At 42.9% G+C, this 25,837-nt stretch overlaps 1 protein-coding gene across 1 annotated transcript; it reads left to right on the top strand.

Moving 5' to 3' along the window:
* Positions 1-594: 594 nt before the first annotated feature.
* On the top strand, positions 595-25,046 carry LOC131671365 (protein sprint; the record flags this gene model as incomplete). Its single annotated transcript, XM_058947726.1, has 16 exons — positions 595-852; positions 6,110-6,361; positions 8,619-8,803; positions 9,641-9,831; positions 10,029-10,124; positions 10,202-10,773; positions 10,852-11,449; positions 11,858-12,352; positions 12,436-12,577; positions 13,314-13,561; positions 20,627-20,844; positions 20,993-21,238; positions 21,419-21,550; positions 21,827-22,069; positions 22,218-22,413; positions 22,492-25,046. Coding segments are annotated over 16 exons (4,212 nt in total), but the record flags the coding sequence as incomplete, so codon positions are not given.
* Between the last annotated feature and the right edge of the window lie 791 nt (positions 25,047-25,837).

Genomic DNA, 25,837 nt, shown 5'->3' with positions numbered 1-25,837 from the left:
TAAGAGAGGAAACGTGGCACTGTGTGGTGGGATGCAGCGGCTGAGCGGGGAAAAACCAGATTCGAGAGAGCGCCCACGCCAACGCGCTCGACCAGGCTGAATATATATTTTTTTTCTTTCTGAGAAGGCTTCGCGTACTATTTTATTATAAGCGTTGTATTTTTCGCTGAATTATTACACGCCGTTATCGGCGACTTAAAACTGTTTGTGTTGAGCGAACGTCATTCGAGTGGCAATAGAACGGCATATCGCAATGCACGACTCGTCAGGTCACCATTGATAACTTGTTCTTCAAAGGCCATTGTATCGCGCGAATGAGCGGTCGACCGTCCGAATGGTCGCGCGGCGGTGTGTGCGTTTCGTGATCGAGGACTAGATCTTTCGTAATCGCACCGCAATTAGACATACGCTAGCGATCCTTCGACCACTAAGAAGACGCGCTCGAGCTGCTTTCAACCCGCTCGTAACTCATTATGCGAACGGCCGGGCGCGCTATCGGGAGGCGATCGCGCGCGCGAAATCCACTCTCTCTCCAAACAGAAACGCGCGCCGAGAGGCCTCTCGCGCCGACGTCCCGCGCTTATCAATAATCAGAGCACGGCCGGGATAATATGCAAAGCGACGCCCGCGCCATTAATACTCAAGCCAGGCGTATCTGCTTTCAGGAGCGAGCTGTTTCTCGAGCCATATCTGCCCAACACCAGCGGCGGCGGCGGCGGCGGCGGTGGCGGCGGCAGCGGCAGCGGTGGCGTCGGCCAGCAGCAGCAACAGCAGCAAGTTGTCGTCAACTCACCCGATACGCCACCCCCCGAACCCCTCGTCGTCGTGCAACGACAGCTACATCATGTGCAGGTGGGTCACGCGCCGGCGATCGCTAATCAACCTCCCTCCGATGGGAAACCTCGTTATCTATTGGTTTTACCCGCGCGTAAGGGGTTGGCTTCGAACAGCTTGCGCGCAACGACGTTTGGGTTTACCCTAACGCTCGCTCTTGTGTTTTATTTTTTTTTTTGTTCATTGATTTTTATATTTCAGAAGGTAGTGTTTCGTGGTGTGTGCGTCAGAAAATCGTTGGAATGCGTATTCCTCGAAACGAAATCGTTAATTTTATTAGTGAAGGTAGTAATTATTTTCACATAGGACTACGGTGTTCTCGAATGGAAGCTCTTAGTTTTACATTATGGATTGAATGTTGACGAGTGATGAGGCTAATGGAGAATCTCTTTGCATTCCAGATCAAGTATTATTTATTTTTGTCCATAAGTATGACCATCAGGAAGCGAAGTTTTTAATGCTCCACTCTTCCCCTGATTCCAAATTTCAAACGTACATGTGTGTGCAAGCGGTTGGAGCAACTCGGTTTGCACCGTTTAACGGTTCTTATTGATGCTCAGTCTTTCGAAAAATAATCCAATATTCGTGGATTACCCAAGAAGGTCATTAAATGCAATCAACTTACCGAAATGCTCATCCTCTTCAAGAGTTAATCAGTATACACGGGAACCGCTGTACATCGGCAATTGATTAGGGCTTTATCGAAAGGTATCCAAGCTTGCATATCTCTCTCTCTCTCTCTCTCTCGAGCTTAATCCATAGAGCGTTCGAATAGGACACGGGCGCAGTGTCAGATAGCAGAGCAGCGACCTGATGGCAATTCACCCGCGACGGCGGGGGTACGGCATCATGAAACTTCGACTAACGGACTCCCGGCTCTGATCACTCGTCCGGAAGTCTGTCCAGCCCTTCGCTCGCGCGCGCATCCATCCCTCGCGCTGCCAATTTTCCACGCACGATACACCCTCGAAATTTTTAATTAATCGCCTCCTCCGCTCGGCCTTTTTCCGCGCAGGCGATCGATCACCGGCCGGGCAATTGTTAACTACAGCCTACATGGTTTATCCTGCCTATCGTCGTTCGATCGGATCGTCGAATAGTTGCCGAGAACAGAGACGTTTTGCGATGCGAATGCTATCCGACGGTGTACCCGCGGCTTCGCTCGGCACTCGCGAACTTTCGAATTATCGCGCAGCGGTGCATCGTAAAATCGTCGCAATTGGCGTTGCGAAGTCCACGCCAGTTGCAGTTGCGCCATCAATTAATAGATATGCGAGTACGTCGAACGCGGTCCCTCGTGAAAATCAGAGAAATGCCCCACGTGATCACGAATACATCGGCAAATGCACCACTCGCGCGCGCAAAGCAATCGCTTTTGTTTTAATTTTTGTTTCTCTCTCTCTCTCTCTTTCTCTCTCTCTCTCTCTCTCTCTCTCTCTCTCTCTCTCGACGCTGCCCACGTGACGAGGGACGGTAATTCAATTTGAAATGCAGACTGACACATTCGCTCGCTCGTAGTTTAGACTAAGGGGATTAAACGTTGGACGTGCACTGCCTGCTACACCGCGCGAGGTCACTAATTGCACAGCACCAGCACAGAGAGAGAGAGAGAGAGAGACCCTAATTGCTTGTCACGAAAACTTTGCATGCAGGCCATTTCCAGATTTTCTTTCTCTCGCCGCTGTGCCCTCGTGCGGGGAGCTCCCTCGTGTCTGTGGTTTTGCGATGTTGCGCGCGCGTGTGATTTTCTTTCGGACACTGATATCGATTTCATTGGGGTTGACTTGTTGGTCCGAGGGTAATTCGACGTTGTTCGTTTGATTGCATTGTGCGACAAATAAATTATCCGCAAATGGGCATCGTTGCAATTCGCTCTCGATTAACAGAACAAGCCACATCCATTAATTATTACAGGTAACATAAAGAAGCTCAACCGTACGACACAATGGTAATTTCACTTTGCAACCGTCACACGTGGCTGGAATTATTTGTGTACGATAGCCGCCGTAGTAATATTATTCACGATCAGCTAAGCTAAGCGATTCATAACGATAGCATTCCGATTACGAATAAAATGAACAGCTCGTGAAAAGATTATTCGCGAATCAATGCGTCAATTGGAAATCCTTCGGCAAATAGATATCAGGATTTGGCAATGAATGTGCGAAAGGTTCGTCGCATGATTGCCCGGGAGAGCAATCGATCTCTATCAATTGGGCGTTAAGGGACGATTCAGAAAGTCGAGGCACAATGGATATTTTCCAGACGGCACTTGTCGCAGAAGCCAGAGCTTTTGCATGAGCGATGGTGAAATGCCTGTTCGCGGTGTTATTTCACGGCGTTCGTCGTACGTTGGACGTGAAATATGCGTTCACTTCGGTAAACGTTTCTCGAGCGCTGCTGCATTGTCTGCAAAAATGCTTTCTCAAATCGGGAAAATCTTCGTCTTGGATTGCACGGATCGCGAACTTTCTTCTCCAGCTAGCAACAATTTTAATCAAAACATTTCCGAGAGTTGAGAAATTTTGTTGACGAGTGCGTTAGTTGTGTTATATCATCGCTATTAGAAACTACTAGAAATAAAACGGTGACTATGTATTTTCGGTAATTCAATGCAAAATAAATAATCGACAACCTGAATAAATTTTACTACTACTGAATCGAGTTCCAATCTAATTTGCTTAAAATCAATGAATTCTAGCGTTAGTGTCTATTTAGAAATAAGACAGGTATTTTCATTGATAATCGCATCCTCGTAAATAAGGCCGTAAAATCCCAAAAACGAACGTAGACACGTGTTTCCAACGGCTTCTCCCCTCAACGAAAAATTCAATAAACTTCAAGTAGAACGGTAGACGCCTTCTAATCTTTGCCAGCACATACGTATATATGGAAATTAAAGGCGATCTCTAAATCCTCAATTGGACCAAAAGGCAAATCCGTGCCTCTCCCCCCTGCAATTGTGACAATACACACTCTAATACCGCATTATATTCCCCGGAGGCTTTGCACCCAACCGGGAGTTATCTCAATTTGCAGGATGCCGTGGAAAGTGTATTATATGCGTTGCCAATGGAATGCCCGAAAAAAAAAAAAAAGAACGAGGCGACGGTCGTTAGCGTTGCTTTTACGCAACGAGGGCCAATTTTTTTTCTTTCCTTTCGAGTGTTACGTGGATATAAATGGGAGAGTTGGGCGAGATCTTTTATACGTGGAGTTATTTAATAGACGCGCGCGGATCTCGGTGCGCTTTTTGTCGAGTTGATGCGAAAAATCTTTTTCACATTTTTTTCTATGAGGGTATTCAAATGTTGGAAGTTAATTGTTGAGTATTTTCATGGTGTTTTTACTCTTTTGTACGTGCTTGAATAAAGCTTTTGCGTAAAGTATGTAATGAGATTTTAATATTCGAATGTTTGTTAGCTTTTCAAAGTCATACTAAGCTTATCGTATTTTATCACTGAATTCGATGATAATGAAAAATTAGAATCCAAAAAGTGTTAAAATAAGAAAATTCTTCAATACTTAGGTCTTTGTCTTCGTCAAAATAAAAGCCAAGTTTTTTTTTGTCTTCGCATTCAACGTATTTTCTTATTTTCATATATAATAATCAAATGAAGCGTTTTAAAACGTTTTAAACGTATTTAATTGCATGAAACATCAAGTACAATGTAATCGTAAATTTAATTTAAAATGCTAATGTTCAAAAACAATGTTATTGTATGCTTTATTATACGCAATAATCATGAACGATTGCAGAAAAACTTTAATCGGCAAAACAAAAACCGTCATTATCATTTAACCGGAGTCACCCGGAAAATTACAGTTTTCTTTTTTTCTAAAGCAATCGCACGAAAGATAGTGCCACGATCATTCAGATCCACCACGTTTATCCTTTAACGATTTCCAGAAAAAGCGCTTGGTCATTAGCCCGAAGATGCGAGATTTACGATTTCGTCTAATCGTCGCAAGATGCCAGCTGCACACCTAGTTAAGCAACGCGAATCTATGTCACATATTGCTCATCGCATCCGCTCGTAAATTCACATAACAGTGCCATGACAATTCGTTCGTTTGCGAAAGAAGAGAAGCGTCGAATTCTTTCCTCGAGAACAGTTTAGTTTTATTGCTACGGTTATGGTTGCGTAATGGGGCATGGCTGTGCGAGGAGAAGATTGAAGCGTTGAAGCAGGTTGATTTGAGGCACGGACACTCGGATGCAGCTTCGAGGTGAAAATCATGTGGAGAAGTTTATCGGAGTGCAGCCGCGAGCAGTCTTGAGCGCCTTCGCGTTGTTCACCCGCGATAAACGGCCAATTGGCGAGGCTTCAAGAGAAGCCATGATTTTTCACGGCGAGCAAGTGTCGCTGTAAAGGAGTCTGATCGTTAAAAGCGACCGAATTGCCCCCGCTGCGGACAAAACGAGCCGGGAATCAATCGTCTCGACGAAAAATTCTAGCCAAGCGTCCATCTCGCAAAAGCGTCAAGCGCAAATTTACAAGAGAGAATTCCCCATTTCGAACAATTGACTTTTCATCGCAGGCAGGCCGGCACGAGTATAATAACCATTTTTCTCAATGAGAGTCTGCCGCGGCGGCAAAAATCACAGATAAAGAGAACGCAGAACAATGGGCATATATCGTCGTCATTGTCGTATCTTCCAGTTTTATCCCTCTCGCCACTTGAGAAATCTCGATAATGGTCGGCGGCATATTCCCTCTCTCTCTCTCTCTCTCTCTCTCTCTCTCTCTCTCTTCTTTCCCCGTACTTTAATTAGATGGCGAAAAACATCGCAGACTGATTGCACTTTATGGAATACGTGGCGCTGCTCTCTCGCGGAGACTGCCAGGAAAAAGGTGGTTTGATAATTCGATACTGTATCTTTCGCTCGGCGACGGCGACGCTTTAATAAAAGAGGTACACCCTGGATATTATCGTTATTTAGATCCCTGGTGAGAGAAACCAATTGAATTCTTTCTTCGGGATGAACTTTATTTTCTTCTGTTTGTTAAATTGCAATCATTGTTGTTGATGATCGCGACCAGGGCATTATTTTCCTCGAAGCGCTTTTAAACTGAGAAACGCAAAGAGAACGCAACGATAAATGTTATTTGCATCGCGTAAAATCCTGTTTTTCTTATTTCAAGTAGATTCATAGGGGATCTTGTCTGAAAAGTAAGAGCAAGAGGTTCTTAATTTGAAGAAGGACGCGGAGTCGACGAAAAAATTGTTAAATTTCCAAGCGAGAAACACGATTTTGCTTTTTCTCCGGCAGAGCGAAGGTTCGTTATCGTCGGACAATGGCACAGGCACATCGGCGGACGGTTCGTCGGAGGACGGGTTGTCGGAGGAGGGTTGCTGCGACGACGACAGCAGCCACCTGCAAGGCCATCATCACAGCCACGCGAGCGAGGCAGCGTGCAGCATCACCCTGATCGAGCGGCTCATTCGCTCGCATCCGATCTGGTTTCTGCCTGGCATTCAACGCGCCGGCGCCTTTCACCTGCTGCAAGGCAAAGAGGAAGGGGTACGTTGTCCTTCGGGGAATTACGCCGAGTTCGGGGATGGATGGAGGATATCGCGCCTTTGTTTTCGCGCTAATTTCAACGGGCGTGTTTTCTTCGGGGAAATCGACGGAGACGAGGATCGCGATGTCCGCAAAGCGGTGGAATATCTGGCGAGCGCGCACGAGGCGTTTTCGTCTTTTCGAATCACACAGGTTCAGTCAACTCTCCGTCTGTCTCTCGGCGCGTCTGTAAAAATAGCCGCGTTATCGATTTATGCGCGCGTAAAAATAACTTTGCACCGACCAAACTCGTTCCGCGGCGCGGCTCCGCCGCGCCCGAATCGCCGCTGCACTTGAAAGTTCTTTTTGCCCGGCTCTGAATTGGCACGTCGAGAAGGCGTATATATCTGTGAATCAACGTTAAGACGTCCCGAGGCAACAATAACGCAGCTTGAATGGTACAATTACTCGGTTACGTCTACAATCTAAGAATGAGGCAGAGGAAAAGGAAGTGGTCGCGACGCGTAACTTTTCCAGCGTGAAAAGTATGTCAATGCCTCGTACTCGCGTATGCAACACAATGCAGTTTCTCTCGATTGACGTAACGACTGGTTAATGGGGTTTCACGCACGCTGTGTGCTCGCGCGCGCGCCTGCCAAGTGATGCATGCACTGTACCCTCGGGAGGGCCCTTCTTCACTACGCCGTTCAGATTTATAGCCAATAATAAATTCTGATTGCTTTTCTTACGTGTCAACGAGTGATTGGTGAATTGCGTTCGGGCGGTTTTTAACTTTCAGATTTATTATGAAATTCGTAGTTTTGCTGTTTATCATCGTGTCGATAATAACCAAGTTGCGTCACAGTGCATAAAGAAGTTATCAAAATAAGAAACATTGTCCGCGGATGGGATGCGATACAACGTAAAAACTATGCTTTCGAATTTTCTTAAAATTAGAAAAATCAAAAGCATATTTTCTTGAGTGAAAGTTTCTTAGTTTTTTATATCTTAAATTCTCTTATCTCCAACTCTTTTTTTATTTGTTTTGAAAAACCAGTTGCTACCGATCAAACAAAAAATTTCAACTTAAAATCAGATATTTTCACTTGTTCGTTCTTTAAATTGGAAAATTATCGATTAAGAATACAACGCGAATTAGAATTTGTTTGCAGTGTACTGTAGAATTTTCAAAATATTTCAAGCAAAACAGGATCCAGCCAAGTTGAACAAACTTTTCTTTTAGCAATCACTTCCACTCGAAAGCAGTCAGTCCAACAACGACAAATCAAAAAAAAAAAGAAGGACTTTGCACGCACCGAACAAAAGCGCAATGAAAAAAGCAACGTCGGACCGTCGGGAGTAATCAGGGCGCATCGCAGATAGACACATAGGAGGGCATTGTTTCGCCCATTGTTTGCGTTGGCCGTCGCCGACAATTACTACATACCTTCCATTTTTTTTTCTCATCCAAAAGAAAGAGAAAGACTTTCTTCTCTGTATCTCGGAAGAGAGGGGGCAGGTATAGGAGGTGTTTTTGTCGCGATGATGACGGTAGGAGGGAGGTCTGTTCCGCTGAAAGTTTACTCGGGGCGAGCTTTCATTTCTTGTTGCTCGTGCTGTGCGTGCTGACTTTCTTTTACTCGGACTCTGCGGGGGGGGGGGGGGGGCAAACTCGAGCGAACGCTCGGATAGTTCGCAGTTAATATTTATACGACCGCATGCACGCTATAAAGTCAATAGTATCATACGTGCGGTAAATAATTTATATAAACTAAGGGAAAACACAGAGAGAGAGGCGTTTCTTCAGCTTTATATTTATTTATAATGTAAATCATGGCTGGATGAGCAATTGGAATTAGAAAGAAGTCAGTTATTCCGAACTTGGACTCATCCGTTTCAAAAATAATAATTGAACTGACAAGAATCATACTTTCGCCTCCATAAAAGCTTCTCCGCACTTACAACTCCATAAAAGAAACAAGCCGCGCAAATGCAACTCGGCGTGCATATTCCCATGTCTAAAAATAAAAATGCATTATTCAGGCCAATGTCTGCTCTACCTACGTCGTTTCTAAACATAAGCCCGCTCTATCGATTCTCATCTTATTCTAAAAAAAAAAATAAAACAATATATGCGCCAAGGCCAGCGCCTTCCCCTTTAAAAATGCCTTTTACCTATTTACCACTAAAGCTCCCATCCAAGCGTGAAAATAGAAGAACAGGGGCACAGATGATCTTACGTCCTTTAATAAAACAGATAAAAATATCATGATTGCAGAATTTCGTAGTGAGACAATCAAGCCAGAGCGATACGATGGCGCTGTCCGTGAGATTACCAGCGGGTAAAGGACCGTACATCGAGCATTACCTCATCCAGGCGAACAAAGGAAAGTTGAGCTTGGAGACGAGCGAAAATAGGTTCGACAACATTCCCTCGCTCATCGCCCATTACTCCCAGTGCTGGTGAGTGAGACACACGGACGCAGTACGGCCGCGGATAGCGAGAGAGACAGAGAGCGAGCTTCAGCTGCAGTGCTCTCCTCGACCCTATAAGCGGCTCCCAGAATTTCACACAATCAGCCCGGAATAAATGGCCGCCGCCTCGCTTCTTCCTCCTTATCGTTGCAAGCGAACGTACAAATAACTTGTATTAATCGCGCGTACGCGAGTTCTTTTATAACGGAAGACAGCGCGCGGCGTATTTCTGCGGGTAATTAGAGCAGCGAGCTTTCAATTATGCCTAATTAAAACGGGTAAAACTAGTTCGCGGATAATGCCTACTATCCGCCTATCGATAAACTTGCGTCGATTAAAACGGCATTTTTCAAAACTAATTTCACGTCTTCGTTGAGCATGATAATTCATAGGATATTTTCCGTTGCTACGCGGGCGAGTAAATATTTCAAAGTTCATTTCCCTTGATTAAAATGGCATTTCACTGCGAGCAACAGTAGCGCGGCTAATCGAATTATTTCAGTAGAGAGTAAATCGTTTCTTTTAATAAAATTCGGCCCAGTCTAGTGAGCATTCTGAAAATTTTGCAATATAATTGAATAAAAGAGCTTATTAAGACATCTTCGTTGAATATTTAACAAATCTTTTTTTTTTTTTTCAATCTTTGGAAAAGAAAACAAAGCAAACGAATTCCTACAGAATCATCGACGATATCGCGTTTCACTCCAGAAGTAAAATGTGCGCACGGTCTCGCTGCGTCAATTGGCGCAACTCAAGGAGCGAGGCGATGAAGCTCGTTATATGATTTCACGTTATATGTATCTCTTGCCCCCTCTTTTCAAACAGCGACGAGTTGCCGGTGCAGCTGACACTGCCGCGGGCGATGCGAGAGGCCAAGAATAGGCAGCAGCTCTCGTCACTGGCCCTTCTCGGCCAAGAGTTCTGGAGGTATCCAATGGCTAACCCTAAGCAGCCACCCGAGAGCAACGCCTGCAGTAGTAGCAGCAACACCTCCAGTCTTGGCAGCTTTCATGCCGGTAATTATTTGCCGCCGAGTGCCTTTCTAAACCAGTTTTCGCGACGCTTTTTTCTCCGCTACCGTTTGGTATACTTTTAGAGGCGGTTTCTATCCGTTTACTAAACGCTCCTGACTTGTTGTTTCATTTCAACGTTGCAGGAAAATCGATATCCCGGTAAGCTCTAATTTTTTATTTTGTTTTTTCATCTCATACAGGAAACAATAACAATAACAACATCAATAACAATCTGAGCACGCCAGCCACTGAAAGTATTATACTCAATCTCACGCCGATCGCAATTAAAGATTCTCGTAAGCGTGCTCCTTTATTATTGAGCAATTTCCAAATTTTCCACCGCGGAAATTAAGCTTCGTCGTTCTCATTTCAGTAACTACGTCGCCGGCAAGCACGCTGACAACGTCGACGTTCACATCGTCGCTGCCTCGACAGTCACGTCCGACGCCACCGAACACGCTAAATCTGACGAGCTTTAACGAGCCACTGGAAGCCTCGCGTCGCGACAACAAACTGTCACCGAACGACAGGTTATCGCAGAGGCTGATTTCACCGAATCTCGTGCAGAATCTCGTCAGATCGCCTTCACCCGTTGCACACAATGTCGAGGCTAATGTACTCAGTCCGTCGTCGGTGTGCGAATCAGTCAAGAGCCCGTGTGGTGATTTCGTGCGAGGAAGTCAATTCACGTCGAGCAATACATCTATGACGTCGAATTTCCATCGGAACATTGCTACGGGTTTCAACGAGTTAGCGCAGATAAAGTCACCTGACGTCGTGCAGACACCGATGGGAAATGTGAAAAGTCCACCGCCACCGCCGCCCAGGTGGGCTAAACCTGGACAGCCGCAGCAGCAGCAGCAGCAACAGCAGCAGAGTAACATTACATTAACTACAACAGTTACATTCAATGTTAATCAGAGTGGAGATGTCAGCAATATGCAGGTAATTCTAATTTATTATTTATTAATTGCTTTAATTTCTTTTCGATAGTGATTATTACAATTCATATACTCTTTTTAGTCAACGCCATCGGACTCGAACATACCTTCACTCTTCAGTCCACAAAGTGCATCATCCAAATCATTAGGCTCGAAATCATCGTCAGCTCAATCCTCATCAGCAGCAACACCCATCCTCTCTACATCATCAAAACTCGGCAATAGAACTCCTCAAATTCTTTCGCCTGGTGGTGTCTCAAACACAGGAAAACCGTCTCGTCGAAAACGAGATAAAGACGCGCGTAAAAACTCTCAACACTATCAGGAATCCGACATTATGGAATCGTATTACAGAAGCTCGCCGGCCGACAAAATATCTGATTACGAGGACATTTGGAATACGACAGATCAATCGAATCCACCAACATGGTCGCCGAAAGACAAATTGATGACGAGGTGTACGATTGTGAAAAATGATCAGCAACTCGTCGCGCAAACAAACGAGAAACTTATTATACGGAACGATAGTAAGACTGCGAGCGAGAAGATGAGTTATAAGGAGATTACTAGTCCAGAGTTCACTAGCTTTAAACCGTTGCCCGAAGCTAAGAGTACCGAGACTACACCCTCACCCGAGGACATGTCCAGGGGCAAGCGGCCCGATCTACTGTCGAGAGTTTGTAAGTGATGGTTTCTCCCCTGATTAAGCGCTGATCGATCTGTAAAAGCATTTTGAAATTTAGTTACTATCCGGTTTTATATGGCTATTCAAGTATTAAAAATCTTATTGTAAAAAGTAGCTTGAAATATTTTACGACGGTTACACACGGAAATATGGGAGGTTAGATCAAAATTCAAAGAAATTGAAACATTTTAATTGTGCGAAGCATTTACGTAGTACTTGTTTATTATTTATTGAGAAAACAATTCGTTCAAGTAATTTTTATATATTTATTAAATATATTATATCCAATACATTATTTTTAATATGCTTATGGCGATTAAAAAAGGTTACAGGCATTACTCTTAAACTAATAAAAATTAAATTAGTAAGATGTGTCGATTGATAAAAATTTGTCCGTCAACAGGTAGTGCGAACTCACTGAACAGTCCAAACACTCAAACACCGCCTCGCAATAAATTAGGTCTTCATGTTCTCGCACGTTCCGAGAGCAACAGTCCCATGACACCTATGGAAACCAAACAAGGTTCACCATTCTACGCGGAGCCAGCCGATGCGATACTACGGCCAAGTCTCGCATTGGTAGCACGACGTCGACCAAAACCATTGAACACAGTAGCAAGTAAATTTCGGCACAGTGAACCAGGTTGGTTGCAAGCACAACTCAGTGGAAATTGTCATCTTGGCGTATTGCATCCCATCGATTGGGACGATTCGGAGGAAACCGAGGATAAGACACCGTTAATCTCGTCATCGGTCGACAATCTTGCCAAGAGGCTGAGTAGCGGCAAGGAGAAAAAATGTTTACCCTGCGCGGCCAAACCCGTACAGCCACCCAAGATCAAGCCCAAGATATTCAGCGACACTTCGTGGGCGGTCGACTCCAGCTGGGAATTTATAGGTGGGTTGAACGAAAGCCTCGATTGACGCGTTGCGTTTCTTTTTATTATCGATGAGCTGATTTCTTTTTTTTTCTTGATGCAGGCAACGACGCTGATGATTGCGAGCCTGATTACGACTGTGATGCGGACTATGAAGTTGAGAATGGACGGAAATTCCATGGAGAGGGGCGTGATAGATTCATCGTGCGCAATAATTTGACAGCTCATAATATTATTTTGCAAAGGTGACGCATGTTTTCCTTCTTTTCGTCGGTCAATATTTTGGTAAAAGAAGTTTGTATTCGCAAGAGAAAAACAATAATGATAAGGTTCGACGGTCCGACAAAAGAAATAACCGTAAGGGAATTCCCCAAGTTCTTTTGTGCCGGTTGAATACGCGCGCCTTTGGGGCAACATTCCTGAATAAGAAAAAACGCCCTTTTTCAGAGACATAAGTACCCATGGCCGAATGATTTCTATTCAAGAATTGAATACCGGGAACATGCAGCGTTCATATTAACGATGCGTAGAGCTTGAATTGAATAATCGTTTTTATTATGAAAATTCATTGGATCATGTTATTCATTTTCCGTCGTAAATACAACTTTCATAGTATCGCTACAAATTGTTTATACAGGATTTTTAAGGCGTTTTCATTATTTTGAAGAGCTCAAACATATTTTACCGCATAAGAAAAAGAGCAAGATTTTTTAGCCGCTCGTAGTAAGATTTACGACTTGTAATAAGCCTCGGACCAAAATACGCATAAATCATACTTTTATGCATAAAGCCGCCATAAAATGTTTATTTTAAATTACCGGCATTCTCGTAAAAATGGTCAACTCAATTTGGCTTCCTTACGACATTCGAGTTTCGCTTTGTCTATTTTCTATTGGCCAAGAAAGCGAAGTAATTAAACTGCAAGCTCGCAGAAAAATTAAAAGGCAACGAAACTAAAGCTCGCCGCGACGCTGTTTGCAGATATCCGGAGCTGCTGAAGTCAGCGCCAACCACAAACAGTCTTCACAGCGATCGTAACTCGTCGTACGATAACGTGGAAAGACGGTTGATCGGTCAATCGACCACGACAATGTCGACGACCACGATGAACACCAACGCAACGACCATCGAGCCAGCCGAAACGATATTGGACACGGACGTTGAAAGTAGCGACCAAGAGCGCGTCAAGCGCAGCCGTAGCTTCAAGGACCGACTCGATCCCCTTTTATGTGAGTTTTCTCATCCTTCTCATCTTTCTCTCTTCTTTGTACGGACGCACGCTTTGATCGGAGCTCCTATCAAAACAAGTCCGTTAGTCTTTGTTCATCGGATTATGTTTGGCAAGGGGGAATTTTTCTTTAATGCTTGATTCACTGATTAGCTTCTTCGTTTCTCTCTTCCGCGAAATTTCTACCATCATCATTTAGATTAATATTATTATTTCAATGCCAAAATGTATTTTATTATGTAATGAAAAAGTGAGCGGCAGCTTGCACTCGATCTTTAATTACTTATTTTTCTAATATCGATACTCGAGTTCCAGTTGACAATGAGTTTACTGTAATGTAATATTGCGATGCGGGATGCATTATTGTGCAATGCAAAGTATAATTCAATCTTACAAGTACATTCTAGCCTTTCTTTCTCTACTCGATTGTCTGTAACAACCTTCTTACTCAAGTTAATTTTGAATTTCAAAAGATGTGACGCGAATGAAGCGATCGCAAAAAAAAACACAAAATCAATATGCTTCACTGGAAAATAAGTCTTACTTTTGTGACTTCTTCGGCTTATCTTGTACATATAAATGCCTTGATGCGCTTTGTCATATCCACTCAGCGTATTGCTCAAATGTAGTGTGCACGTCGCCTGGTTATTCATGTAATAAAGATATTCACACCGACGTGAGCAAGAGACCTATCCGACAGATTAGATAAAAGAAAATTTGACATGTAACTTATCGGCGCATCTCAAAGCAAGCACATGCACCCACTGTTAGTTCTTTAAAGTCGGCGTTTGTTGCATCGTGATGTTTGATTTGAGGGTTATAAATTTAAAGATACTCACGGTAGTGAGCCGGCGTTGCCGTAGAGATTCAAAATGTTATTTTTGTCGACGGATTTATTTAGATCGATGAGAGCAGCGTTGCGTCGCTGCGCAACGCACGATATCAAAATCGAACTAATCAACCGCAATTTCGCGATAATTTGCATCGGAAATTTGCGCAAACAATAATCAGCATTCGCTAAAACTGAAATGCATTCGACATTACGTCATCGCAAAATACAGACGCCGAAATAATCCTTCGGCGATCCACACTCGAGCGCATAAATCGACTGATTGACGGGATCGCGACGATATCGTTTCCGGGCACTCGAACGCGCGCGCGCGCGAAAGAAAAAGAACCAAATCGAAGAGACGAGCCCAGAAGTGCTCTACATTGTCGTAAAGACACGCTTCCGTTGCGTGGGCATGTACTGATAAAACACCGAGCTAGACCCCCCCATCCCCCACTCTCGCTATTTGCCTTCGCCGGCAGTAGGTAGAGATCGCTATATAATTGCCGATAAGGTAGTAATAATAGATGAGATCGAATCGGATCGACGAGCGCGAAGACGAAAAAATATAAAAAGATAAAAAAGACAACGGCGAGCTCGAATTTGCGATTCGACGCGTGCGCGATGACTCGGCGATCCGCGCGAAGGTGTTCGGTCGAGTGGCTACGCAAGGCTTTGCTGTCGACGATAAGACTCTAAGCGATAGTGTAACACTTTTTTGTTCTCCTACCGTTTGTTCAGATGATTTAAGAAAGGAACGAAAGGTTTGGATATGCACGCGGAAGGAAGAGACGATTGCGATATACGCTCGAAATGGATTCCTCTTTCGTTGAAAATGTTGCCATTCGAATTTGCTTGATTATGAAATTGAATGTTTTGAACGATAGCCGATGGACGCTTGCGACAGCAAAGCTGTGAAATTCCCAATTTTCCGAATGAACTTTCATTACATTCTGTCTTGAATTGGCTGTAGCAAATTAAACCATACTAGATAAATTACAGCGAATAAAACAAGCGCTGAACTGTTTGCTCCCGAGAAAAACGAAGAAAACGATAGCCGCAAATCTCACGCCCAATCCACTCCGTTCGATAATAATCGAGCCTACAAACCTTAATAAACCTATCGCGACGGCGGCGCCATTCGCAAGGAAGAAAAAGAAGAGAGAGAATTGGTCGTAGCACTTTTATCACACAACGTGCACGTACATTGCCTTTTCTATTAATCCGAGATAAGCTCGTCGACGAACCGATGCTCGGACGTTGATAACGATGGCATGCTCGCGCGCCTGGCGAGTGGCTTTCCCCGAGAAAAACGCGCTACCCGTGCGGCCTAATCCACTTACCCTGTTTGCAATAATTGGAAAAATTGAAGCTTGACGGATCGACGTTGGAGAGTCGCGGCTGAGGTTAATCGATTTTCATTGCGATTCGCGAGTACAAAATAATCGATGGTTCCGACGGGTTGCCAGCCTAGGAGATCGGCTGTCGCTTTACCGGCCGATCTCGGAGAGCAATTCCCGCGTCGTTTGAATTATCGTCGTAAATTGACTTGTAATTTTCTTGCGAAATTTATCAATTTCATAGACTCGTTATATTCCTAGCAGGCGCATTACGTAAAGCCACATCGCTATCTGCTTTAAAAATACGATCGCGATTAGCATTCGATAATGAAATTGGCAAAAGGCCGAGGGAACGAGAAACGAAAGCGAAGCTGCGATCGTATCGCGGAATAATTGATTCCCAGCGCATCAACTGCGAGGATTTTTCCGGGCGATAAAGCGACAACCGTCACGCGCTGCACAAAGATCAGCGCAGCTATATCCCCCGCGCTGACAGCGTCGGACGCGAGCACGATAACTCGCGGAATCGCGAGCATAGAAGTGTCCTTGTCCCACATGTTTGCGTTGGATTGATTTCGCGCAGTGGCAGTTGGGCGACGAGCTCCTTTGTTTGGGCTTTGTCTCGCCGACGCCGCGCCCGCGAGCCGCCTCGTACGCAAACGAGCGCGACGTGTTTGTCAATAGAGAAAGAACGAGACTTCCGCTCGATCGAAATATCAACGAGCGACAGTGGCCGGTCGTCCGCAGCAGTGACAGCGTTTCGCTCGCAATTCGCTCGTTATCTTCTTGCGTGCCGCGCGCGCGACGAGATTTTCAGCGCGAACTTGATCTGCGCGCGTCCCGATTGGGTAAGCACATCCGCGACTTTTCCGCGCCAATAGTGCTTATCAATTTCCAACGTATCAGTGAAATGATGAAACAGCGAGGACGGCTTGCGTTAGCGTCGCCGGTTCGGGATGCACTTCCAGGTTCGCGAGGCGCCTGGAACCGGCGCTGGTCGCCGCGTCCTGACGGATCGGGCGCCAAAGCAAGCTCCCGAGAAAAGTAATCCCTCGGAGACTTGACGACCCGACAACGGCCTACTCCCATTGTGACGTTTCTTGCGAGCGGCTTCAATTTGACGAACAAGAGGAGAGAGCTTTATAACTACATTTACGAGTCTTTCGTCTGGACGCAGTCAAAGTGCTGCAGTTGAAGCGATTTCACGGGAACTTGCTCCCATGCCGCAGCGCCGCTCTCAATTTTCTCTCGATCGCGAAAGAACGGAGGAAAAAGACGAATTCTCGATTTGCCGTGCGATCGAAGGGAAAGTACTCTTGCTCTCGAAGTAAACGGCCGAGCGAACAAGAACGCAGATGCGGCTGCTTGTTCCCCAGTTGCGACGGCGCTCCTCGGCCAATACGGCAGACCAATCCAAGCGCGTCGATCGCGACAATTATCAATTGGAAACGCGCCAGCGGCCGGCGACGCGCAGATTGCGCGCGCGTCAATCAAGAAAATCGGCAGCTCACTCGGGTCTGTGCTTCGAAAAGACCAAGCCTGGCCGACGCTCGGGGAAGGCAAGCGCGCCGAGATGATGCAAACGCGAACGCTGTTACGTGGATCGATCTTCTCCCCCGGTCGCGGTCGAGCCGAAATTTCGCCTCGCGTCGTGCGCCTGGGAAAGCGTCGATCGAACGGACAAACGTGACTGATCGAGAGAGAAAAAAAAAAAAAAGAAAGACGATGATACGCCTTTCTCTCCGCGTCGACGCTCGCAGGTAAACAATTTCAACTGCAGATGGAGGAGAAAAAGAAGAGGATCATCGACGAGCGACTGTCCTAAGCTTATCAGGCATCGCGAAGTGCAGCCCCCCGCCGCAGCGCGATATCGGATGCTCGCGATCATCGGTAGGCCGCGACACGGCTGTGCGTATGCACGCCCAGGTAGATAAGATAGAGGGGAGAAAAAACTCTATTACCACCACGCGAGTTTTCAGCGTTGTCTGCCGCATGCGAAGCCCCCCCCCCCCCCCCTTCCCGTGCGGGACACGTGCAATGTATGTTTTGCTCTACATTCACCGTCTCTATTTCGGTACTTTGAACGATTGCAACGCTCGATGATCTACGGCCTTCGATTGCCTGTTCGTGATAACGATTGCTCTACATCATTAGGTTGATCGAACTAATTTAGATAGGAATCGAAATGATTGTCGGCTGAATATCTTGAACTTTTCTAGTTCTCTAATAGCGACAAACACGTCGACGCTTTTACTAAATTTATTAGTCGTTTTTCTTTTCTTTTAAGGGTCGGGCGAGGTCTTTGGTTTGAAAGAAAGGGTGTTATCGGCAAATTGTCGCGATGTTCGTTCACCTTGAATTAAGTGGTTGTTAGCATCTGCAATTGAATATTATGTATGAAGAGTTATTGAGTGTCAATCCAGCTTTGTTGAGATTAGATTCGTATCTCAAGTTCGATTCAAAAATACCATGTCGTCGCAGTGTCTGATACTTCAGATTAAAAATTCCTCGGTCGCTTCAAACTTTTCACATAAATATCCACTCACCGTATAATCGTATCTTACGATTTTTTTTAATCGACCATTGGATAATTTTTTTTTTTTTTTATCAAAATCGCACTTGCTGAAATTAAGATATTTTTTTATATGGTCAAGCAATTTGAATTTACACATAAAGTTATTCTGCTCTGAAATGAAGATACTGTTCCGTAATTTTTACAAGTAAATCTTCTTTTTCAGGGGATAAACATTTCACTTTCCTTATTTTTATTGCACAAAGTCTTGATAAATGTTTATTTCGCGCGAATAAAGTGCTGGACACAAACAGTAGAGCATGCAGGTAAACACGTACTATAAATAAGAATAAACTGATAATTCCGTTATGAGCTACATGCAAATAAAAAATCGCACTATCTCAGTGTTATTTAAAAACATCAATAAATAAATTTGCAATCTTTTTTTATATATAACATTGAAAGAAACAATAAATGGTAAATTTTTCGACTGAAATTCTTTGAAGCGTCATTGATAACATTATCGAGCTACGTGAAATAACTCGACATGAAACAATCGGATTTCCCCATCATTCAGTAACATTTTACGAATCATCGAAAATTCGTAGCTGTATAACAAACGAATCAGATCAGGATCGCTTTTTACTTAGAAAATAATGGATAACTGGATGCACTGATTATTAACTGCTGATAACTGACTTGTAAACGTCAAGTCGATTGTTAATTTATGAGAAATGATTAGAATGTTCTATGAGCAGTAATTTACCATGAATTTTTAGTTGGAAATCGTATTAATTTTTGCGTTCACGTCAATTTTTTCGAGTCTACGACGAAAATTATACGTTCCAAAAGATGATTTGTCGTCCCATGTTTTTTTTTCAAATTAATGCTAATAATGTAATTGCGTCACGACTGTCCATCGTTCATCTAACCATCCGATGCCACGGAATCTTCCTGACAACCGATCAAACGAAAATGCCAAAAATCTCAATTGTCGTGAGCGCCGTGAAATCGGCAAAAGTGAGAGACAAGATTAATTTTAAAGCAAAGAAAAGTCGACTAGAAAATATTATGCAATAACTCGGAAAGTTGTACCACGATGCGATTGATGATAAAATGGGACTGTTCCGGAATACAAAAGAATTCAAGTCAAATACGAAAGTTTTTCTTTTGCAAAGTCCATGAGAACTTGGCAAGATCGGAAGTGACCGCCCAAGAATATGGCCTCCTTAGGGTGGTTAGACAGGGTAGAGCCAATAGGCGGGGACAGTGAAAAATCTGCACAAAGGTCGGCCACTCGAAGTTATCGTTCCTCTCGCTCTCTCCACCCTGCCCGCAGGCCACAGTGCTCACCTGTGCGCCGCGAACGGTGCTGCGAGATACGTATCCCCCTCCCTCGCGGACACTCGGTGGCTCCGCAGTACAGCCACGGCGCTTGGAAGTACATAGCGTGCTCGCCGAGCGCTCGAGCGGTCAGTCAGTGCCGCGACACCGGACGCCAAGGATTCACGTCAGTTTACGCGGTCGCCGAGACGACAGTGCGCCACGAGCTTTCGCCACGAGAGGCACGGAGACGCGAAGCAACGCGAGCTTGCGTTAATTTCGCACGAGCGAGCCAAAGCAGTGCCGCGAGAGCTTAGCGCAAGCGAGTCGCTCGTATCCGCCACTTATGAAGAGAAATACCGATCCCAACCGGATAGCTGCGAGGCTGGCCGGAAAACTGGCACTGACACGGCCGCTGGGACCGAGGGCGACTCCCTCGCCGATGGCACACGTGCACTCGCTGCACAGGTACCGCGACAGCGCGTAGGCCAACGGCGCGACCGAGGCATCGGCGAGAATATATACGCGACGGGGGGAGGGGGGACACCGTTGACCGCGATAGTAGCGACCTATTGCCAGTGTTGCTTTTGTGACACGCGAGTGCGAGATTGATCCACCGTGAGATATGTTGACCAGCCGCGAGGACGGCCAGCCCGACCGGGTGGTGCCTGTGCCGCCGAAGAAATTCTCCTTCACGACCAAGAGTCTCTTCCGTAAGATCGGAAGGTGGTTCCAGGAGTTCTGCCAAAAGTTCCATCGGAAATGTAAGTGTCGCGGCAAAACAACGCGGCGAGCGCTCGAAATCTTTCCCGCTTTATCGGAAGATGCCCAGTCGCCGATAAGAGCTTGCACCTAAAAGCCGCGTGTCCGATAACGGCGAAGGCACAACAGAGGCGACTACGCGTCGTTTTAATTGATTGCGAAATTCTCGGCTTGCCGGGGGGGGGGGGGGGGTCACATTTGCAAAAGGCGTATCTGTCGCGCGTGCGTTTCTTTTTCCTTTCGTCAACTTGCCGCGCGTCGTCGCGGAATTTTGCGAATTTCATGGTTGAACGCTTGCAGCACCACCGGTTCGTGGCCGCGGCGAGAGTGGTCAGGGATCGAACGTCGCCGGCATGACGATCAGCACCTACGCTCTGCAGCTTGCCGCCGATCGCACCACTACCTTCTCGCAAAACATCGAGAACTTCATCCAGTGCACCAAGGAAGGCAAAGAGGCATCGCCCCACGTTGTCATGCGCAATATGAGACAATTCATGTCCGGCATGAAGAACTATTTGGTAAGAAAAAACAATCGATGAAAATTTATCGAAATATTTACCGAAGATTCGCGAAGACAGTTGAAAAAAAAAAAAAAAAAATATTTGTTCAATCTCTTTCGAGAAATCTCGCAAGTTATCCGCCGTATTAACGTCGAATCGATCGCAGGTAAAGCACGGCGAGCGTGAATTCGAGAGAGAAGTCGAGAAGCAGCGTTTGAAACTGAAACCCAACGAGTTTCTCAACCTGGACGCGATACTCGAAGACGTGATGATGCGTCTGGTGGTGAGTCCGTTGCGCGAACATGTGTACAGACTGTTTGTCGAGCATTACGCTGCCAACGGCTCCATTCAAGATCTCGCCGATAGCATTCAACTCGCCCAATCCAAACAATTGCAGGATCTCGGCGTCCGAGTGAGTATTTATTTTTTTTTGGCTTATCAGTTGCGCAATAGTTGCGTCTCTTCTGCAGACGGTATCTCGCGTGTACTAGCCGATTCGCTCTGGCACGCGCAACGGATAAACGCGCCATCCTTGCAGCAACGACGTGCTTATGGGAAGTTTCGGTTCGTCATCGTTCTACTTTTGTTGCAGCCGAAAATCATTCCACCGTCGGAGGCCGGTTTGGAGCGCATACTCGGTAACATCGAACGTCTTCAATTAGCTGATTCACCACTGGAGAAGCTCGAGCACCTGCTGTCTGCCATCTCTGCCATTGTCAATTCGGTGAGCTTTGTTTGCGCGGCTTATCTTCGCGGCCGACAGCGATGTCTTTTTCTTCCGTTCGAGCAAATAAATAACTCAGACGCGCCGCGGCCGCGCGAAGGGGATAAAATCGATGAATTTATTGTTATTTACATGATCTTTATCTTATCGCTGCGAGTTGTCCGTTATGCTTATATACCGACTTTAACCGCGTGTTGTTGATGCATCGAAACGAAACTCGTTACCACGTCAATTCTAGAATATCACTGACACCGTTTCTGACCCTTTGCTTTCCAGGTGAAGCACGCTAATTCCAGCAGAGCAGTCACCCTCGGCGCGGATGATCTATTACCACTTCTCGTGTGGGTGTTGGTGCGCGGCAAAGTCATCGACGCTGAAATCGAAGCCGAGTACATGTGGGGACTTTTACATCCGTCCCTCTTGACCGGCGAAGGCGGCTACTACCTTACCACTCTATCCAGCGCTGTTCATGTCCTCAAAACTTTCAAATCTAGTCAAGGAACCATGTCCACAATTACTGTAAGCCGTTGATCTATTATATGCTCGTGGTCGTAACTTTATTTTTCAAATAAACGTTTTTATGACTATGCGACTATACTAATTTCTGCTTCTTTTTCATTGCAATCCCAAATTGTTCGAATAATGCAATACTTGTCTGTTATTACAGCAGGGATGTGGAACACCGGATTGTTCGTCGGTTCTTCGTGTTCTCGTGCCAGATGAGCTAAATGGTTCCCTTAATACCAGAACACTGCCAGTTCGACCAAACATGAATACCCGCGAACTCTGCCGTATTCTTGCTCATAAAATACGGTGCACAAATCCTCAAGATTATGGTCTTTTCAAATTGGTTCAAGGAGAAGGTAAGTATCTCATTGCGCAGTCGAAAAATGTATAGGTACAAGTTTTCGATGGAATACTAATAAATTTATATTTTTCAGAAACTCTTCTTGGCGACCACGATTGTCCCCAAGAAATGTCACACTGTCTATTCGCTTACAAACGTATCGATGCGAAAATAGCATGGCCAAAGACCACCGATAGCAGCATTATAACTACTAACGGAAACAGCGCCTCCTGATCCACGAACATGCAACGACGCACCGTGAAAATCTTGTCTATAAATCTGTATTAACTTTTTTATAAAACTATACTATGAATGACGAATGAATTTTGTGTGAGATGACAGACTTACTGTCAATATTATGTGTAGACCAATTATGCTGCGTTGACATGGTATTATTATATGTTATGTATTGTCTTGTATGGTCGATATAAAAAAAAGAAACAAAATGATCAGCCTTTTTACTTCCTTCGTCTGTGTTCACTTTATGACTAATGTAATTTTGGTAAAAAACAACAAAGTTAATCATTTTTCGAGCTATCTATTTCAAAATTATCACGTTTCATGTGATACATGAGTTAAAACAATAATACAGATTATTAGTCATACTTTTAACAGTTGTAATGCGATGCCCAATGTACCACGTATTTTTTTTCAAATTATTCACTGTAAATGATTTGCAAAGCCAGATTTTCCAAGTGATAATGTGCAATAATCATATAATAATAAGCAACGTCAAAAAAGTAGATCATGTTCGTGATATTTTTCATGTAAATATTTGTGTACGTGTTATTAAATAATAAGGAAATCATTTTTTTCCATGCGTGATTAGCTGTAATCTTAACATTTAGCTCTCTTCTAAAACAAATTGATACTACTCGTGCCGTAAATAAATTATTATAAACATGAATAAAATATAAAAAATTAAAGAGTTATTAGAACGTATTTTTACACAAAAAGTATCGATCAAATGATAAGTAGAAATCAAGACTAGATGCGGAAATTCGAGGAAAGTAAATATTACGGAGTTAAAATTCTCAATAGAATTAAGCAAAAATAACGAATCATATTGTCACTGTGACTGAAAAAATAAAGTTTTTATTTATTTTTGTTCTCAAATCAAATGGGTAATAGTCACGCGGTAAATAATGAACCCATTAAATGTTGTACAAATATTAAGCCTCAGCGTGTGTCTTCTGATTAAATCTTGCCTAAGAACGTTTCCATTCGTATTATCAATGAATATTTATCGACATAATAATCATTCAAACATCTAACTAACGCCAAATAGTGGCAAAGAACAATTATATACAATATTAGTAATTACAAAAAATACATCTATCTAGATGGATGTCGACGTATGTTTAAGAATTATATTATCGATTATAATTGATTTTTAATTGGTTACGACCATAGATTCACATAGTTTTCCCATCAAATAATTTGTAATAATAATTTTATATAACACATGAAAATTGTCTTCGATGATTTATAAAATAATAAATCTTCAAATACGAAACTTTTTCGGTTTTTGTGAAATTCTACGAATAAGATAATTGAAAATGATCAATATAAATCGAAAATGAACTGAGATAACTACATCATATGTAGGTCTTTTAGATGGTAAATAATGTTTTTTTAATAAAAGGATAATTTGAGACTAATTCTTATAACTCATGTCGAATCAATCTTTTCATGCATTATTGTAACTTTTAATTTTTGTTATTGTACAGTAACAAATCAACTGAAATTATATTTTCATATTTTAACTATCAATTGTATACATTGAAATTAGTTTTATAAAGTCGATTAGACAATCAACCAATTCAGTAAATGTAAAAAGAATAAACGGAATCAAAGGACTTCTTCATACTCTATAGTGGGCAATGTTCAGTACCACGTTTAACAGTATAACATGGAATGTAAATAGTCTCTTGAATTAATTTTTAGGCGGATAGTTAAAATACTTTAAGTAGGTAGCATAGAATATACTTTAATAAAACTATATGGATAAAATCATGTACTTTAACAATTAATATATTTTTCATTGTAAATTATAATTATATTCAAATAAATCGTCATCAAAATCTATCTTAACTATTGGTATGATTCTAGTTTTCAAGTAGATCGTTTATCAAGAAATATATTTATGTACCACTGAACTTTTAAGTTATCTATAATCCCATAAAATTTGTGGACATTTGCTATTTACAATAACAATAAATTAATAGTATATTTTATGAAAAATTTTTATGAATTTCCAAAACAATAGCTCAAATTAATTTCGTCATTACGATGGAACTATAAATCAATCAACGGTTACTCAACAACGTATAAAATTTGTTGATGGTTGACTGTGAATATTTTTCAATGTGTTACGCTTGTATAAGTCTTAAGATTGCGGAGCCGTACTCATTTAAATGGTGTTTTTTACTTGGCTTTTTTAAGGGTAAGAAAATAATCGTTCATCCTTAAATCTCAATGCTTTTCTAAAAAAAACCTTAGAAACCATAGATAAGGCTAGTTGGACAGTAGAATTTGATAATTCTCATGTGTTCTTTTGTTTTTATAAAAATATACTTTAAGCATCAGCGAACGTTCAGTTTTCTTGTACTGCACTTTTCAATTAATATTAATGTATGTATCGATCGAAACGTATAAATAAACCATTTTCTATGAATTGTTCGTTTTTTTTATGTAATTCATTTCCAATTTATTTTATGCTAAAGTTAAGAAATTATGACATCGCAAATATCACCCTACTGTAAATTGAACCTTCAATCGAATATCAAGGTAATATATACCTATTTTAAAAACATTTATCTTTGTTTTAATTATTATTTTATTCATTTTATTTTACTCTTCTCCACTATATTATTTCATGATGCTCGATAGAAATATATATATTTAAAAATATAACATAGCGAAAATTTAATTCCTCATATGCACAATGCGCTATGTAAATTTATCTAAATTAAATAAAATTAAAAGTGAAAAGCTTTCGCTAGTTATAACTGTTTAGTTTGCATATAGTTATAAAAATCATTGATTTTATTTGATATTTCTCTTGATGGTACATCATGAAAGATAAAAGTATAATAAGACAGCTGTAATTGGTAAAACATTTATTAAAAAAATACTTATAAACTTTTTAATACTCAACTTTTCCGAAGGCTCTTTAACACTTGCAACTTTGCTAAATAAAGAATTTGTAGTATATACATAAGCATTTTTAGCTGATATAATCAAGAAAGCTTAATTATTTGCTTACAATAGTAATCATCACATAATCCCTTTCATGATTCTTAGCTACATAACTTCAATATCTCATAAAATCTCTGAATGTCAGTTGTTAAGGTCAATAATATTAAATTTGTACAGGCGATATATATATGATTATGTAACTTGTAATTGGAAGCTTCATAATGCAAAATTCGTCGTAC

This window comes from Phymastichus coffea, unplaced genomic scaffold (assembly GCF_024137745.1).
Source record: "Phymastichus coffea isolate CEN01 unplaced genomic scaffold, Cenicafe_Pcof_1.1 PCOF00124, whole genome shotgun sequence".
In the NCBI taxonomy this organism is placed as follows: Eukaryota; Metazoa; Arthropoda; class Insecta; order Hymenoptera; family Eulophidae; genus Phymastichus; species Phymastichus coffea.
This window is presented reverse-complemented; position numbering and strand designations above follow the sequence as displayed.